Source organism: Drosophila arizonae, chromosome 3 (genome assembly GCF_054131065.1).
Source record: "Drosophila arizonae isolate 15081-1271.41 chromosome 3, UAZ_ARI_1.0, whole genome shotgun sequence".
Classification (NCBI taxonomy): Eukaryota; Metazoa; Arthropoda; class Insecta; order Diptera; family Drosophilidae; genus Drosophila; species Drosophila arizonae.
In genome coordinates, this window is record NC_142923.1 from 30,883,667 (window position 1) to 30,900,708 (window position 17,042).

At 34.1% G+C, this 17,042-nt stretch overlaps 1 protein-coding gene and 1 long non-coding RNA gene across 17 annotated transcripts in view; one reads left to right on the forward strand and one right to left on the reverse strand.

The window, feature by feature from the left end:
* The window catches only part of Utx (Utx histone demethylase), a 71,065-nt gene that overhangs the window by 37,735 nt on the left and 16,288 nt on the right, over nucleotides 1-17,042 (reverse strand). For 4 of the 13 annotated variants that reach the window (XR_016269380.1, XM_089465330.1, XM_089465331.1 and 1 more), the window contains 5 exons: nucleotides 10,132-10,307; nucleotides 9,407-9,535; nucleotides 6,086-6,311; nucleotides 5,849-6,029; nucleotides 4,148-4,414 (listed from right to left, as the gene is read on the reverse strand). Coding sequence is in view for 11 of the 13 variants with exons in the window: in XM_089465330.1 (XP_089321456.1) it covers nucleotides 4,148-4,414; nucleotides 5,849-6,029; nucleotides 6,086-6,311; nucleotides 9,407-9,535; nucleotides 10,132-10,307 (979 nt within the window). In the remaining 2 variants the exon portion in view is untranslated. Of the gene's footprint in view, nucleotides 1-4,147; nucleotides 4,415-5,848; nucleotides 6,030-6,085; nucleotides 6,312-7,184; nucleotides 7,421-9,406; nucleotides 9,536-10,131; nucleotides 10,308-11,710; nucleotides 11,870-13,171; nucleotides 13,406-17,042 lie in introns of those variants that run through there. The other 9 variants (XM_089465336.1, XM_089465338.1, XM_089465335.1 and 6 more) reach the window with 9 other exon arrangements.
* LOC149270055 (uncharacterized) lies at nucleotides 13,425-16,620 on the forward strand. 4 transcript variants are annotated; one of them, XR_016269384.1, is made up of 3 exons: nucleotides 13,425-13,564; nucleotides 14,249-15,415; nucleotides 15,474-16,620. It is a non-coding gene; the product is annotated as an uncharacterized LOC149270055 (long non-coding RNA). The 4 variants fall into 4 exon arrangements; XR_016269383.1 differs by having other exon boundaries at nucleotides 13,521-14,586; nucleotides 14,718-15,415; XR_016269385.1 differs by having other exon boundaries at nucleotides 13,521-14,586; nucleotides 14,755-15,415.

A 17,042-nucleotide genomic window follows, 5' to 3' on the forward strand; every position in this document is an offset into this window, starting at 1 on the left:
AATGCCTTTTATAGTTACTCTGAACTGATCAGCCATGTTAATTAACAGTCCCGTGCATGTACAGTGGCTCACAGCTTATTTGACCCAACGTAAAATAAAAATTTCATCTGCTCATTACTTTTTACCCAATAGAAATTTTTGAAAAATTCAAACGTGGAATTGTTATTTCAATATTAAATTAATGGAAAGCATAACTTTTTTATTGATATTTAAAAAAACACAGTAAAAAAATAACAAAAACTAAAAAAAGTCATAAAATCAATGTCACAGCTTATTTGACCCATTAGTTAATTTTAACAGTAATTTCAAAATTATGGGTAGTTTTTTTACACTTACTATTTTGCATAGCCCCCTTATTGATCTAATACTGCCTGAAGCCTTCCAGGCATTGAAGCCACCAATTTTTTTGTTGTTTCGGACAGGATTTTCCCCCATTCCTCGACTAATGTCGTTTTTAAATCTTTTTTGTTGAAAATATTTCGAGACCTGATACTAGTGTCTAAAATGAACCACAAGTTTTTATTACATTACATTTACACTAAGATCCGGGGACTGTGCTAAAGGTTTGAGGTTATGCGGCCAGTTCCATACCCGCCAAGACTGAACGACAACCGATGTGTGCTTTGGGTCGTTCTCCTGATAAAATGTAAAGTCCTCTTTCAGGGCAAGATATTCAGCACTTTGCATAAGATTTTGTGTTAAAATGCTTAAGTACATAATCTTATCCATGGTGCTTTCAATAAAAGCTAGTTTTCCAACTCCAGAGACAGACATACAGGCCCAAACCCTCACAGACCTTCCATCATGCTTTACTGTGGGTTTCAGGTGCTTCTCTTGCAGCTCGGTATTCGCTTGTCGCAAGACGTAGGGCCTCCCATCCAAACCAAATATGTTAAACTTGGACTCGTCAGCGAAAATGACTTTGTTCCAGTAGCTGGTGTCCTTGTTTATGTACTCTTTAGCGAGTAGGAGCCGGCTTTCCTTATTTTTCTTACTAATGAAAGGCTTCTTGCGAGCAATTCTACCATGTAAATCATGGTCTCGGAGTATACGACGAATCGTTTCTGCACCACACGACTTCCCCAGCTCTTGCTCCATCTGACTAGCCAGTTTTGGAGGGGATAACTTGGGGTTTTCCTTCATTTGGCGCACAATGTATCGCTCATCGGTGTCATTGAAAATTTTGTTGGCAGCCGTTCTACCCCTATTAACCACTCTGTTTTCAAAAACAAATAGGTTTATTATGTTTTTTACTGTAGATTCAGGTAAATTAACGAACTCTGCAATTTTTCGCCGCAAAATTCCATTTTAAAAGTGGTGTAGCACCAATTCCCGCTGCTGTATTGTTGTGCGCTTTCCCATTTTTGCAAACACGTGTTTCCTTAACAAAATCTCACTTTGAATGGTAAAAATATTTCAGCTTCACATTGCGAATTCAATAATCAAACCAAAAACTGAAATAGTACCTTTAATTTCCATTTTACGCGAATATACCTGTTCTTAAAAAAGTGTGGGTCAAATAAGCTGTGACATTGATTTTATGACTTTTTTTAGTTTTTGTTATTTTCTTACTGTGTTTTTTTTAAATATCAATAAAAAAGTAATGCTTTCCATTAATTTAATATTGAAATAACAATTCCACGTTTGAATTTTTCAAAAATTTTTATTGGGTAAAAAGTAATGAGCAGATGAAATTTTTATTTTACGTTGGGTCAAATAAGCTGTGAGCCACTGTAGATCTTTTTTGTGTCTGTAACCGAACTTATCAACTCTTGTACTCACACTCACACTCCCACTCCTTCAATTCTTTTTTGCTCAGCTGAATATTCTGCCTTGAATCATACATGAGCGCCGCCCTTTGTCAGCTTAGCTTCTCCGCCCGTTGTCAGCTTAGCCTTTATGTCACATATGTATATTGTAAACTGTTAATTCGAACACCATTTTTCTGGAATTCATGCAGCACTCTAGTACATACATACACATGTTTTGCCAAAACAGATGACAAAAAAAATTGGAACAACGGCCTAATTGCTATGAAAAAACGAATATTACTTGACCGCAACTTGAGAGAGGATATTTTATTTATAAAAAAAAAAATCATGTAAAGTCAACAATAAAATATGGCGGAGATTCTGTTATAGGTTTGGAGTAAGATCTTAGGCTGATGTCAGAGTGGCCGCGATAAGCGATGCGATGCTATAAGCGATAATTATCGCAGCGATCTGCAAAGCGATAGCACGTCAGAGTGAAAGAGAGAAATATTGCTTGAATTGCCAAAAAGAATATATTTCACCTACTAACCAACAGTTATATAAGCTCAGCACGCAACGAAAACACACATATCAGAAAAGCTTTATCATGCGATAAAGCGAGAAAACGATTCAGGAATGCTTTCTCGCAACTCACCTTACCTCCCGCTTTGGCTCTCTTCACGCTTCGCTTGCAGTCTGACATGTTTTAAGCGATTATATGTAAATCTGCATGTAGAGCATTCTCGCTTATTGTCGCTCCATATTATCGCATCGCTTATCGCGGCCTCTCTGACATCAGCCTTACGCACTTGTTTTTATTACTTTGAGGTACAAATGACATTCGGATGTTCCATTTTCAAAGTCAGAATAATTCGTTTTCATTATATTCAATTTTTTGTACTTTTCGCTTGGTTCACTTATCACTCAAATATATCAAAAATTTTCCCAAAAAAGATTCGATATTTATCAATCAAAAATATTCCGATATATTTTTCCAGTCTGTTGACTGTAAAATTACAGTAAGGAAAACTGTCAAGCGCAGTGGCTGCTCTCTTTTGGTTTAGGGGAGAATAAACAAAAATTGTGCTGGACTCTTGGTTTAATCGATGGTTTACTACTCAAAAATGCAGAACAATGACTCAAAGAACACGTCTAATTTAGTCAAAAAGTGGATAATATGGCAAGGATTCAAGTCCCTGAAGTGTCTTGAATACTCTTCAGACATGAATACCATTGAAAATATACGGAGTCATGTGTAATCGCAGCTTGCGAATTATGGGTGGCTCCAAATGGAATGAAAGAGCTGTGGGAGAGGAACAAGGACATTTGGTGCGCGACTTTGCTGAAATGGTGTGACGGTACACAAAAATGATGGCAAATGACATTAATGAGCAAAAAAAGTCAAGAGTGCTATGCATTAATTATTAAAAAAATATTAATAAATACATTTGTTGAAAAATGACCCGGGTGCAAAACTGTAACATTTAACTTTCTTTACATTTTTATTTCTTATAATTATTCCAGCCAACCGAATGATTTCAAATTTTCAAGACAGCTAAAAACCATACTAACAAAATAAAATTAAGATCTTAAACATCTATATAGTAGAAGCAAAAATACACTCTTGAAGTTGCAACATTGAATTCGTGTTAGTTTTGCTCGTCACTGTACATAGATTATGTTCTTGGCCGTCAAATTAAAAATAAAATTGCAGCATTTTGAGCGGTCCGAAAAATATTTCTTCAGCATCCCCTATAGTCGTGCTAGGGCTAAAAGATGCGGCCATTGAAGGTGTGGCTCAAATATCCTTGGATTTTTACAACTTTTTTTACATTTTTAATTTTATATTAACACTTAATACCAATTAAAGTTAAATACAAAAATTACTTGGATGTTAACTGCTCATAAGTGAATAGACAATTTAAAAAAGCTTTCGTCAAAAGACTTATGCTACTCAAAATCTCGATCCTTGCATGCATTCTTATCAGCAGAAAGAGAACGGAAAAGCTACACAGCATTAAATTTGGAATGCCTAGAGCTATCAATACACTCTTTGCTTTGCTCACAATTGTCGCTCATTTATGTAACGGTTCTAAGCAATGCCAGCTTTAATAGTCAAAAACGATTTTGTCAAAATATTTATGCCGACTAGTGTACTTGTTTAATTTCAATTAATTAATTAATTAATTAAATTAATTTAATGGCCAATGACTTAATTTCCGGATATCTCTAACACAGTACTTATATATAGCTTTTATATGCTATAAACTGTGATTATATTGCCTTAAAGCTCTCGAATCAAGCTTTAATGCCATTTTCAAGCACGCCTAACCAATATATTTTTGGGTGCTCTTTAACAGTACCTTTAAAACTACGCAATATTTACGGTAACTTACTTGCACAAATGAGTGCTTTCCATACTGTCTGTGCTGCATTTGGAGGTTTTGCTGCTGTTGACGAGAATTTATTTCTAATGATATTGGAAGATTCCAAGCCTCTTCAATTGAGCAAAGCTGGCGTCGTTTAGATGTAATACTTGGCAGTGGTGCTTGACTAAGCTGGGTTTCGAGGAATTTCACTCGTTGTAATATGCCCTTTGTCAGTCCATTTGTACTGCTTGTAAATAATATAGGTTTACTTCCTTCATTGACAGAATTTATTTTCTAAAAAAAAATCTTCATGTTTAATGCAATTTGTAAATCTATATTTGAAACATTCAAAAATCTCCAGACATGGCGACTTTGAATGAAAATAAATTAGTCTACTCCATATTTATAAATTTAAATCATATACAGTCAAGTCTAGACCATTTGTACCCCGCTTAACCGCAAACCGCGATAAATCGAAAAAAAATCTATTTCGAAAAAAAATTAGTTCTCGATAATTCTCGATTATAGAATTTTTGGGTGAATCGAAAAAACCAGAAAGCTCTAGAAGAGAATCACCTGAGCCCTTCTATGAACTGATAATTCTTCGTGTATTTCTGCTTACACAAGAAATACACCTGAACCCTTCTATGAACTGATAATTCTTCGCGTATTTCTGCTTACACAAGAAATACACACACAAACACACTCACAGACACATCTAGGCACGCATGCATAAACACGCATGGACTGCAGTGTGGTTTTACTATATGAATCTAGTTATACCCTGAACCCATTGAAAACGGGAAATCAGGGTATAATGGTTTTGTTAAAAGTATGTAACAGACAGAAGGAGAAGTGGCAGACCCCACAAAGTATATAAATTCTTGATCAGGGCGGCGAGCTGAGTCGATTTGGCCCTGTCGGTCTGAAGATATAATAGCTAGAGACTTGACATTTTTTTCTACTAGAAACTTGTGCTTCGGCAAATGCATGCATATCCATGTACATCCACAAAAAAAAGGTATTGAACTATTAAATTCCCATAGTAAGCCACCACTGCAGCCAATGCGAGTTTATGCGTGCGCAGGTATGTCTGGGTGTGTGCGAATAATTATTGAAACTCAGTTGCTTAAAGGGTTCAGGGAATCTCGTAGTCGAGCAGTCTCGACTAGAGCTTTCTTACTTGTTTTTTTTTTTTTATTTAGATCGTTATTAACAGTGAAATGCGTGTTTTTGCACAAATCTCTAGTATTTGAAATACGCCTTTTACACATATATAGATGAGGAGTGGATATATGGGGGTGGGGGTAAATTTCAACAAATATTCTATAAAATACATATGAGTCTACATTTAAAATTTGCAGACTCTATAAGATATAATAAAATAACTAGTTTTCGATAGGGTTTTAATCGATAGCAAAATATCGGGTGTGGCTATCGATTTTTGAAGAAATTCTCGATATGCGCGTATATCTTCTGAAATCGACGCGTTTATACATACGGACTGACGAACAGACAGACGGACAGAGGTAAATCGACTCAGCTCGTCGCCCTGATTAAGAATATATATTTTTAATAAAACCATTACCCCCTGATTTCCCATTGAAAATGGGTTAAAGGTATACAAAAAAAAACTGACCCCCTTGTCATTTCGAATTATCGGGTCTCGAATGTATTATGAGTTATATTAGGAATACATTAAAAATATTAAAAATGCCAAATTTATACCTGGTTTGACGTTTGTTTCACCGCGTTGAGATAGCATGCGTAAGCATCTCGCAATTGCCCGCAACTTTCATATAGAATTCCCAAATTTGTCCACGCCGACTTATGCTCCTTATCTAATTGTACTGCGCATATGTATGCTTGTAGAGCATCTGTTGGTTGATTTTGCTGCTGATATAAAACACTATACATATTAACAAGTATTGATTGCTCATGATGTAAATTAATAAATAATATTACCCAATCGAGCACCAGGTGTCTGCATTCCCTTCACTTTTCTCGACAGAATTCCGATAAGCTAAAAACGCATCATGAACCTTATTCACGCCAGCGTAACATCTCCCCAATAAATATAATGATTGTCCACACTTTGGCTCTGCTTCAATTGATTTCTGTAGAAACCGTAATGCTTTCGATTCACGTTCTTTTTTTTCGCCTAGGCATTCGACACAATGATACATCCATCCTGAAAATGAAGAAATTTTTAATAATAATTAAATTAAATGCATTTATTTTACTCATTAACCGAAGTGAAATGAGTATTGGGTTTGTGCACTGTCAGCCTTTTCATCTGTCTGTCTTTCAGTATGAATGCAATCCATTTCGATTTAAAAAACAAGTAAGAAGACTCTAGTCGAGACTACTGGACTAGGAGATACCCTGAATCCTCTAATCTGATATTCTAATCACTCTGCACTTCTTTTTGGCACACATACATAAACACACACGTATTAGAACGCGCTCTGCTAACTGCGCAGTAAGCAGCGACTGCGCTTGGGCTGCGCTGCAGTGTGGGCAACATTATAAGAATTTATTTGTTGAATAATTTAATTTCTAGACGTACAATCTTAATGAAACTTCAGAGCGTAATCATATGGGGAAAATGCATGTATATTCCAAAGCACAAGTCTCTAGTATTTGAAATACGCTTTTTACAAAGGAGGGGGTGGAAATAGGAGTGGCGCGTAAATTTTAACAAAAACCGAAATTGTATAAAATATATATAAGCCCACATTTAAATATTGGAAGCTCTAGCTCTAAAGGTGTAGGAGATATAATTAAAAACTAGCTTTCAATAAGGTTTTTGATCGATAAAAATATCGGGAGTAGTTATCGATATACACGGACCTAGGAAAAAAATTCCAAGTCTCTAGCTCTTATATCTTCTGAGATCGACGCGTTCATACATACGGACGGACGGACGGACAGGGCCAAATCGACTTAGCTCGTCGCCCTGATCAAGAAAATATATGCAGAAGAACCCAGTTATAACGACTCCGCTTAAAGCGTCCAACCGGTTATGTCAACGAAAATTCGATGTCTTAGTTGGTCCACATACAAACTTATATGAAAGAGCCTCTGCTTAGTACGTCTCCGCTTTTAACGATAATCCGCTTATGCCGACGATTTTTTAAATATTTTTTAGTCAATCACCGGTTATTACGACGTGATAAAAAAAATTCCGAAATAATGACAATAAATTTCAGCATAAAAAGACTCCGTTAGAAATGTATACATGTATGTATTGATCAGTGATCAGTACCCTTGCTTGTGTGCGTAGCAACGCCACAAATGCTGCAAAGACATAGAGAGACAGAGAGACAAAGTACAAAACCATGTTATTGAAATAAGTTTATAAACAACTAAGAAAGCTCCAGTTGAGACTGCTCGACTAGGAGATACCCTGAACCCTCCAAGCTGATATTCTAATCATTCTAGATTTCTTTTATGCTAACTGCGCAGTAAGCAGCGACTGCGCTTGGGCTGCGCTGCAGTGTGGGCAATATTATGAGATATTATTTGTTGAATAATTTCTTTTGTAGTCGTACGTCTTAATGAAATTTTTAGAACGTAATCATAATGTTCAAATGTGTGCACATTCCAAATGTGTGTACATTCTCTAGTACTTGAAATGCGTTTTTTACAAAATCTGTAAATTACAAAATCTTTGTATCCATTAACTTTATATACAGCGCAAATTTGAAGTCTCCAGGTCTAAAAGTGTTCAAATTAGGCTGAAAAAACAATGTCGATTTTTCGATTATTCTCGATAAAAAAGTTATCGGATGAGCTATCGAAGAAATATGATAAACTTGTACTGCCTATGGTATACACGCGTATGCATGTCAAATTTCAGCTCTCTAGCTCTTATATCTTCTGAGATCCTTTTGCTCATACGGACGGACGGACGGACGGACAGACGGACAGGGCTATATCGACTCAGCTCGTCGTCCTGATTAAGAATGATCTGCGATGATTCCTTCTGCCTGTTACATACTTTTCACAAAACCATTATACCCTGATTTCCCTTTTTCAATGCGTTCATGGTATAAAAAATGGTTGTTTTGATTAGAAATTTAAATTCTTTTAAAGTAAAAGCTATTACGAACATGGCAACCGTAAAAAAAAATGAAAAAAAAAAAATTTTTTACTCTTTCTGGTTAAAGCGTCCTCCGCGTATAGCGACGTAAAATCGACGGTCCCTTGAGTGTCGCTATAACCGGACTCTACTGTACTTTGTGGGGTCTGCCACGCCTCCTTCTGCCTATTACATACTTTTAACTAAACCATTATACCCTTCATTGGGTTCAGGGTATAAAAATTAAATTTTGTTGTGTTAAAACCTATAGCTCCTTCTATCAAAGCGTTCTCCAAGTAAACGGATTCCGGTGTATGTATATAACTTGTGGGGTATGCCGCGCTTCCATATTTCTGTTACATACATACAAAACATCATGCCTTGGTTTCCCATTTTCAATGCTTTTAGGGTATAAAAAAAATTAAATCATATTTATATTTTTATTTATTTGTATTTTAGTTTTGATTTTACCGACGCCGAAAAATCAGATTGTTGAAATAACGCCATAACCACTGTCTGCCATTTTTGATTTAAAGGAAAATTAAAAAGTGAAAAAATATAGCATTTTAAATTGAGTGTTGATCGTTTTTTCTTATATGCTATGCTTCGTAACATACCCGAAAAGATTATACAGACACGATCTCGCTCTGAGCGGCTCTCTTTGTTTTTGAATCCGTTTTTTTCAAGCGCTTTGCAATGACTTATTTGTATGACGCTCTCAAATGAGTGTCGCGTAAAGAGTAATACGATTTTCGCTCACACAAAGACACTCAGCAAAAGACAGATGGACTCAAAAACTCAACAGAAATGATCTTTGCTTTCGTGTGCATGGAAATACATACACGCTTACATACAAAAAAAAACGAAACAATCGCGTGCGATCACTCATACATACGCAAAAGACAATTTGCTTCATTTTGCAAACGATCAGTGTTTGATTTGAGCGACTCTGTCTGAGTCTTTTTTATCGTGTGAGTGTAAGACACTTATTTGCAGACAACGAAAAAGTGTCAGCACTCATTTGCGAGCTATGAATAAAACACATTACTCTTTCAGCATTCGTAAAATTGGTGCATGGTGAAAAGATAGTTAAATTCAAATTTTTTCTTTCATTTCTTTAATGATTCACCCCAAGAAACTATGAGAGAAACCACTCCTTCGTAAAACAATAATCTTAATAAATCCATAAAATACATTCTTACCTAATTGTCTGTAAATATCGGCTTTTAAGTCAAGCGATATATTTTTGTCATTTAAGATAAATTCATATGATTCCTTTGCAGCCTTGTGTTTATTTTGTACTTCATACAGATGAGCTATTTGAAATTTCACTGAAAAAGTCGTAAATAATAATACAAAGTATTAGTACACATAAATTGTAAAACGATTTGAAGATTTTGACAGGCCTTCAATAAAATAAGTAATAAAGTTACAGTCGGGTGTTACCGGCTTCAGAATAGCCTATTTTCCGATTTCACCTATAATATATATTTTATTTTTGTGCAAGTCAATAGAGGATGCTAACGACAATTAGTCGATAAATTTTGTTTCTTGCTCTAAAAAATTGTGGAAAATACCACATCCCCAAATTACCATATCCCCAATTTGCCATACCTAAATAAAGTCATACTTTTGGCATACAGAATATACGTTTTCCGATTTTACACGCCACTAATGAGCGGATCGGGAGAATTTTCGAAATATAAGGGTATATGCTCTAAACTTCAAGTCGCTCGCTTCTATAACTGGAAAATTTTGCTTTTATACGCAAAAACAGACAGACATTTAAACGGGCATTACACACAATACGCGCATTCATTTTTTTAATGGTGAATAATTTTTATTTTTTTTTTTTTTTAATAAGTAGAATGAGCCAACAAAAGCATATCCATATTTATAAATATAAATAATGATTTTTTATATATACCTTGAAGATCCGAAAAAGTCGAGGGTGATGAATCCGCCAATGCCAACTGGAAGTGTTTAAGTGCACTACGAAAATCACCATTAACTTTAAGCATCAGTCCTAAACGCAGATGGATTTCATTTGCACAGACGAAATATGGGTTCAAGTACAAAAGTTCTTGGAATAGTTTAATTGACCTTAAGAAATAGAAATTAATATACAATGTATTACATTGATTTGGGAAACTTTCTCAAAGAACTTTGCGTACACATGCAAACAAATACATACTTTTATGTTTACTTGTATAGGACACTTAAGGCAATATTTTTGTATAAAATTTCTCATTTATTTATTAACATAATTATTATATATATACATACATTGCGCGTCATCAGGTTATATTTTCTATTCTTCTCTATTTTCGCAAAAAATATGTGCACTTATTTTGCGCCATCAGATTAGCGCCCCCAAATGCAATTGTAATTATCTTTACTTTATCTTTATCAATTACTCTCACCACAATTTTTGTGAAGCTCAAAGTATTCAATATATTTATAGTATGGGTAAAGAAAAGGTTTTATCTTTGGTTGAAAATCAAAGATTGAGGCATACTTTGAATCTAAACTATGCTACCATAAAATTGCTGAAAAAACAGAAAACTAATTGGCAATTTTCTTACAAATAGGGAAAACTATAGAAAAAAAACTAAATAAGCGGTAATAATCAACTCATTAATTAAGAAGAGCTTATCAACGGTCCAAAGAGCAATTAAGAAAGTTAATTACTTAAAGAAACAGAATGTAAAAAAAAAAAGACACCAGTCGATATGCTGAGAAAAGAGATATGCATTAATTTTGCTAGGGCGAATATGACGTGATCTACCCAATGGGAGCATGTTGTCTTTTCTGATGAGAAAAATTGAATTTGGATGGAATTGATGGCTATAATTATTATATCCATGATCTACTCATAGAAAAACATTATTTGGAACGGTTTCCAAGCCGCTGCGGCGGGGGGGTGGTGTGGCGTTGGTGTAGGTCTATAACCTGTCTGAAAACCGGCATTCGATTTTCCAGCATGATAATGCTTCAACTCAGACCGCCCGATCCGTGAAGTTCAGGGCAAAAAATTGATGAAGTGGCCACCATACTCACTCGATCTTAATATCATTGAAAACGTCTGGGGATGGCTGGTCAGGAAAGTATATGAGTCCGGAAAGCATTATAGTACAAAGACAGAGTTAATCGAAGGTATTGAAAACGATTGGTCAACCATATCCTTGAATTATATTGAACAACTTTAAAATTACATTCCTAATCGAATTTTTGAAGTCATTAAAAAAAGAAAGAAAGCACTACGCACTACTAATATTACTTTAAATTAATAATAGCTTAATATGCAGATGTTATTTTTGGTCATTAACTTAAATAAATTGAATTTATCGCAGGGGGCGCTAATCTGATGACCAGATTTTTGTTACATTTTCTTTTTTTTTTTTTTTGTTTATTTTACAAAAAATATATTAAAAACTATTCGGAATTTATTTTAAAGAGAAATAGATGTAGTATAATACAAAAAAATTAAAGCTCTGATGGTTTACCTTTTATCACTGACCAAACAACACATAGACTAGACATGTAGAGCAACGTTTTTCCACGCCGCAACATCTGTCTAGCAGGTCCCGGCCAACTTCGTATTCGCTCGGCTTGGTATTGGATGGCTCGGGTAATGAAAGATAGCACGACGAAATCAGTGCGCTCTAAGTACGCAAACGAAATCATCTGTGTAAAGTCGTTATGACAGACTGTATATGCATGACAAGGAATCAACATATCTCACTATTTGAAAATTTGTCGGCAACCTTAAACACATAAATTCTTGTACTACACGCTATCAAAAGAGTTGCATACATTTTTTAAACTTTTCGCTTCATTTACATAGAATCAAAAAGTTCGATATTGTTGTTCATAATAAGTTTTTTTGAATTAAATATAAATCATATCCTAGTTTAGTTAGTTCCATATTGTTACCGATTGGTTCGTTCATTAAAAATTGAATTACTGAGCTATTTGGTTTTAATTTAACTACAATGAAAAAACTTCATTCTTCATACGAACTATATATACAAAATACGAAAATTTCTTCAATAAATAAAAAAGCGTAAATAAAGCAAATTATTCTTTTAATTCCCGCTAGAATTCCCGCTGCCCGCTGTTTTGGAATTTTTCCCGCAATCGGCTTTTCAAAAAAGCAAGATTTGATGGGAAAAAAGCTGATTTGGCAACACTGATATATATATATATATATATATATATATATAATATATATATATATATATATATATATATATATATATATATATATATATATATATATATATATATATATATATATATATATATATATATATATATATACATATATCTTTCCTTTATTATTATTATTACAGCCCGATGAAACATAATTGTCGTAGACTCTTTGGCACGAGGAATAAGTTCTGCCTACAATTAACCAATTAGGTTATTAACAAATAAATTTTATAAAAAATAATTGCTTTAAGTGTCCCATATAAATATAATATACAAGTAAACATAAAAAATGGCATTTTGCCTGTAGCAAAATAATTAAAGTGTCACAGAGTTTGCTCTCGCTTATGATTTACCAATCTTTACTTTTAAATTGCAGTCATATTGATCATTTTAATTTGAAATGTATATAGAAATGTGGCCCATTTTGAACACAAAATTACTAATTCGTATTGAATGTTTTGGTTTTAAAATCCCAACTAATTATAATACAAAAGTTCCTGTTAATAAAATTATATTTATATGGACTATATTTCATACAATTGCTTATGACATATCGAGAACATAAAATATCAAAATATTTTCTTTTATAAAACAAGTAAGGAATATAAAGTCCAAATACATATATACACATATACATATACATGTATTCGCTTTGTAAACCATCTATTTACTTATTTATCTATACATATGTACATACATACATACAATCATTTAAATCAATCATCATACATCATTTAAACATATATACGCACATATATTATTATTACACATATGAATTTACAATAATATATAAACAGGACACACATACTTTAATTTGTATAATTATTAATTAAACTTTATTTTTTTTGTTTGTACTAGCTTTTCGAAGTTGTGACAGTTGATATTTGGCAGTGTTTCCTTCTAAGTTAATGTAAAAAGCACTCAGTCAATACAGATTCATAATTTCATAGTTAATTTACGGACTAGTGGTGAAACGAAAATGAAAAATATCGATATACCTCATTACATATATTCGATACATCGGTGAAAATTAAGTAATGAATCTAATGAAACAAGTTGACAAATGGAACAATACTAGGATTCTACCACTAACCAGGGAACACATAAACTAGCCATGTCGAACCAACTTTTCTACAGCAAAAAAGGTTAAGTTGGTGGGCCACTATACTTCGTATTTGCTGGGCTCGGTCGTTGGTGTTTGCTCGGCTCCTCACTTTTAGGTTCCGGGCAGTGCTACCCACTTAGCCTTTTACTGGGCAGATCTGGCCCTTTTCAACAGCCAAATGCAGGAAAAATTTTAATCTAGCTGCTGGCGGGAAATTTGGCATTTATTAAAATCAAATCAGCATTATTTAAAGTGCCTCCAAAGTGCCGAGGAGCAAATTGATTTTACTGAGCTCGATAATCGTTTGCCAATTTACGAATAAAAATATAATTCATAACAAGAAAGTTCTAGTCGAGACTGCTCGATTGATATTTCAATAATTCCTCGCGTCTTTCACATTTCACACATGCACACGCACGGATAAAGATGCATTGGCCGCACTGTTAGCCTACTATTGGAACTTAATTGTTTAATAACTTTTCTTGTGGATGGACTTATTTTAACGGACATTAAAAAAAATCAAGTCTCTAGCTTTTATATCTTCTGAGATCGACGCGTTCATACATACATACGAACGGACGGACGGACATACAGACGGACAAGGTTAAATCGACTCAGCTCGTTGCCCTGATTAAGAATATACAGTGACGAACTAAATTATTGGCACAGCAAGCTTTTTAAACTTTAAGGCAATTTTGTATTTTTTGTTTTAACGTTTTTTTAGTGAAACAAAAAATTTTCTAAATAGAATTGGGTATTTATTAGACGTCTGCATGATTACATTCATAACAAAGCCACATTGAGTACATTCGAATTGAGTGGAATATGATTGAGTGAAAAGGACAGAAAGAGACGAATGTGTATACTACTGTTTCGCAAGACGAACATGTTGTGTCTCATGCCGAATAACTGAGTATAACGAAAGAAGAGCAAAGTGAAATGAAAACTTCGAAAACGCTCGAACTACTCAAGTAGTTCGAAGAATATTTTGTGTATTCTTTTTGTGGTTTGAGAGATTGTGAGCAGACGTGCGAAATGGAAGCGGAACCTGCAGGAAAAAATGTATGTATTTTTCCGCAAATACCAGCGTGTTGTTTTTGTGTTTTGTTTTGTTTAAAGCTTGTGTTTTAGTTTTACTAACAAAATGTGTAGTTGTGACCGTCCATATATGTTTCCTGTGTTGATATTTGCAGATTTAATATTTATTTGGTTTCAATATATAAAATTTAGGAGAGTGCGTTGCTTAAAAGCGATTAAATAAAAAAAATGATACAAAGTGGAGTGTACAGCTTGACAGATAAAAGCGGACGAAGCGAAGTGTGGCGATATTTTGCCAAAATAAAAAACGAATGTGGAATCGAGTTCGATGGCCTTCTTTCTTGCAAAATGTGTTTCTCGGTTTTGAAGTTTTCAGGTAGCACATCAAATTTGGTGAAGCACAAATGCTACAATGTGAACTGTAAAACAGAGAAAACTTTACTAATCGAAACAAATTCTGCAACAAAGCATGAAGCTGTTAATGTTGTTACCGAATGGGTAATAAAAAATTGTCGCCCGTTTAAAATTGTCGAAGATTCCGGACTCAAAAACTTTGCATCATTTTTGATTAAAGTAGAAGCAATTTTTGGTAGTAATGTCGACGTCGAGAAATTGCTACCGCATCCAACAACTATATCAAGAAACATAGGTGCAATATACGACACACACTTTGGCCCGATTCAAGATGAAATTAAAAAATGTAAGAGTTTCGGATACGCCATTACCAGTGACATATGGACAGACAATTTTTTAAAATCATCTTACTCTTCCTGTACTATACACTACATTAAGGATGGAGCTCTTGTTGACCGATTATTAGCCATGAAGTCGATGAAGGAAGTCTCCTGCACAGGTATGTATCGATATTTAATCTATTTGTAAAAGTTTTAAATTTATTATTCTTTGTTTAGGTGCAAATGTACATGCAAAAATCGCCGACGTTTTAAGAGATTTTGGATGTGACCTCGAAAATGACAATCCAGTTATTGTTACTGATCGTGGGTCAAACATGATTAAAGCCTTCTGCAACTTAGAAAAAATTAATTGTGTCAATCATTTATTGAACAACGCCGTCGAGAAATCAATTGAGTCTGTTCCTGAGCTTGCAAATATTGTATCACATTCTACTAAGCTGGTGAAGTATTTTAAAAAGTCAGGAGCTAATTCTTCTTTGGGTCTCTCGTTAAAAAGCTTTTGCCCAACACGATGGAACACAGTATACTATTTGCTTAAGTCGGTAGATAGTAATTGGACGCAAATAATTTCAATTTTGAAAGAAAAAGGACAAGAATATAGAATAGAAGGAATCAATAAAAATAATTTAGCTGCCATAGTCTGTCTCTTAGACGCATTTGAAAACGTTTCCAAAAAACTAGAAGCAGTTAAACGCCCGACTATTCATTTGGTTCTACCTAATATATATAATTTAAAAAAAAAATGTCAGTCCGAGTACAGTGATGTTCAACTAATTGAATCAATGAAGTTTTCACTACGATCTCAAATTGTGGATACAATTACTCCAAATTTATCAAAATATCACAGCATTGCATTGTTTTTGTTTCCACCAACAAATAAGCTAAAACAATTTTCGCAAAATGAAAAGGAAACAACAATAAATGACTGCAAAACTATTATGAAGCATTTTTTAGTAGACTCAAGTTGTGAAACGTTTGAAACTCAAACAGCTAGCGATGAATTTGATGAGTTTATAGAAGCTGCCCAGGTTGACTCCAATAAAGATCAGATTGAAATGGAAATAGCAGGCTATACAAATATAAATGTTCCATACTCAACCAATTTTGACGTTTTGGCATGGTGGAAAATGCACAAACATTTTTTCCCAATACTGCATAAAACAAGCTGCCAAATATTTTGTATTCCAGCCAGCAGCGCAGCTTCTGAGAGAACGTTTTCAATTGCAAGAAATTTAATTACTGAAAAGCGATGTTCTATAGCTTCCAACCCTGATAGAAGTAATAAAATTATGTTTTTAAATTCGAATATTATTAATTAATTACTTGAAATAAATATATAAGTTAAAAATTCCACAACAAAAAATACATTGCACACATATTTCTTTATTTTTATACCCTGAACCCATTGAAAATGGGAAATCAGGGTATAATGGTTTTGTGAAAAAGTATGTAACGGGCAGAAGGAGGCGTGGCAGACCCCACAAAGTATATATATTCTTGATCAGCGTGACGAGCTGAGTCGATATAGCCCTGTCCGTCTGTCCGTCCGTCCGTCCGTCCGTCCGTATGAGTGCGTCGATCTCAGAAGTTATAAGAGCTAGAGAGCTGAAATTTGGCATGCATACTCGTGTGTACCATACGCAAAACGAGTTTGCTTTATTTTTTCGATAAATCGTCCGATAACTTTTTATCGAGAATAATCGAAAAATTGATTTTGTTTTTTTTAGCCTAATTTGAACATTTTTAGACCTGGAGTCTTCAAATTTGTGTTGTATATAAAGTTAA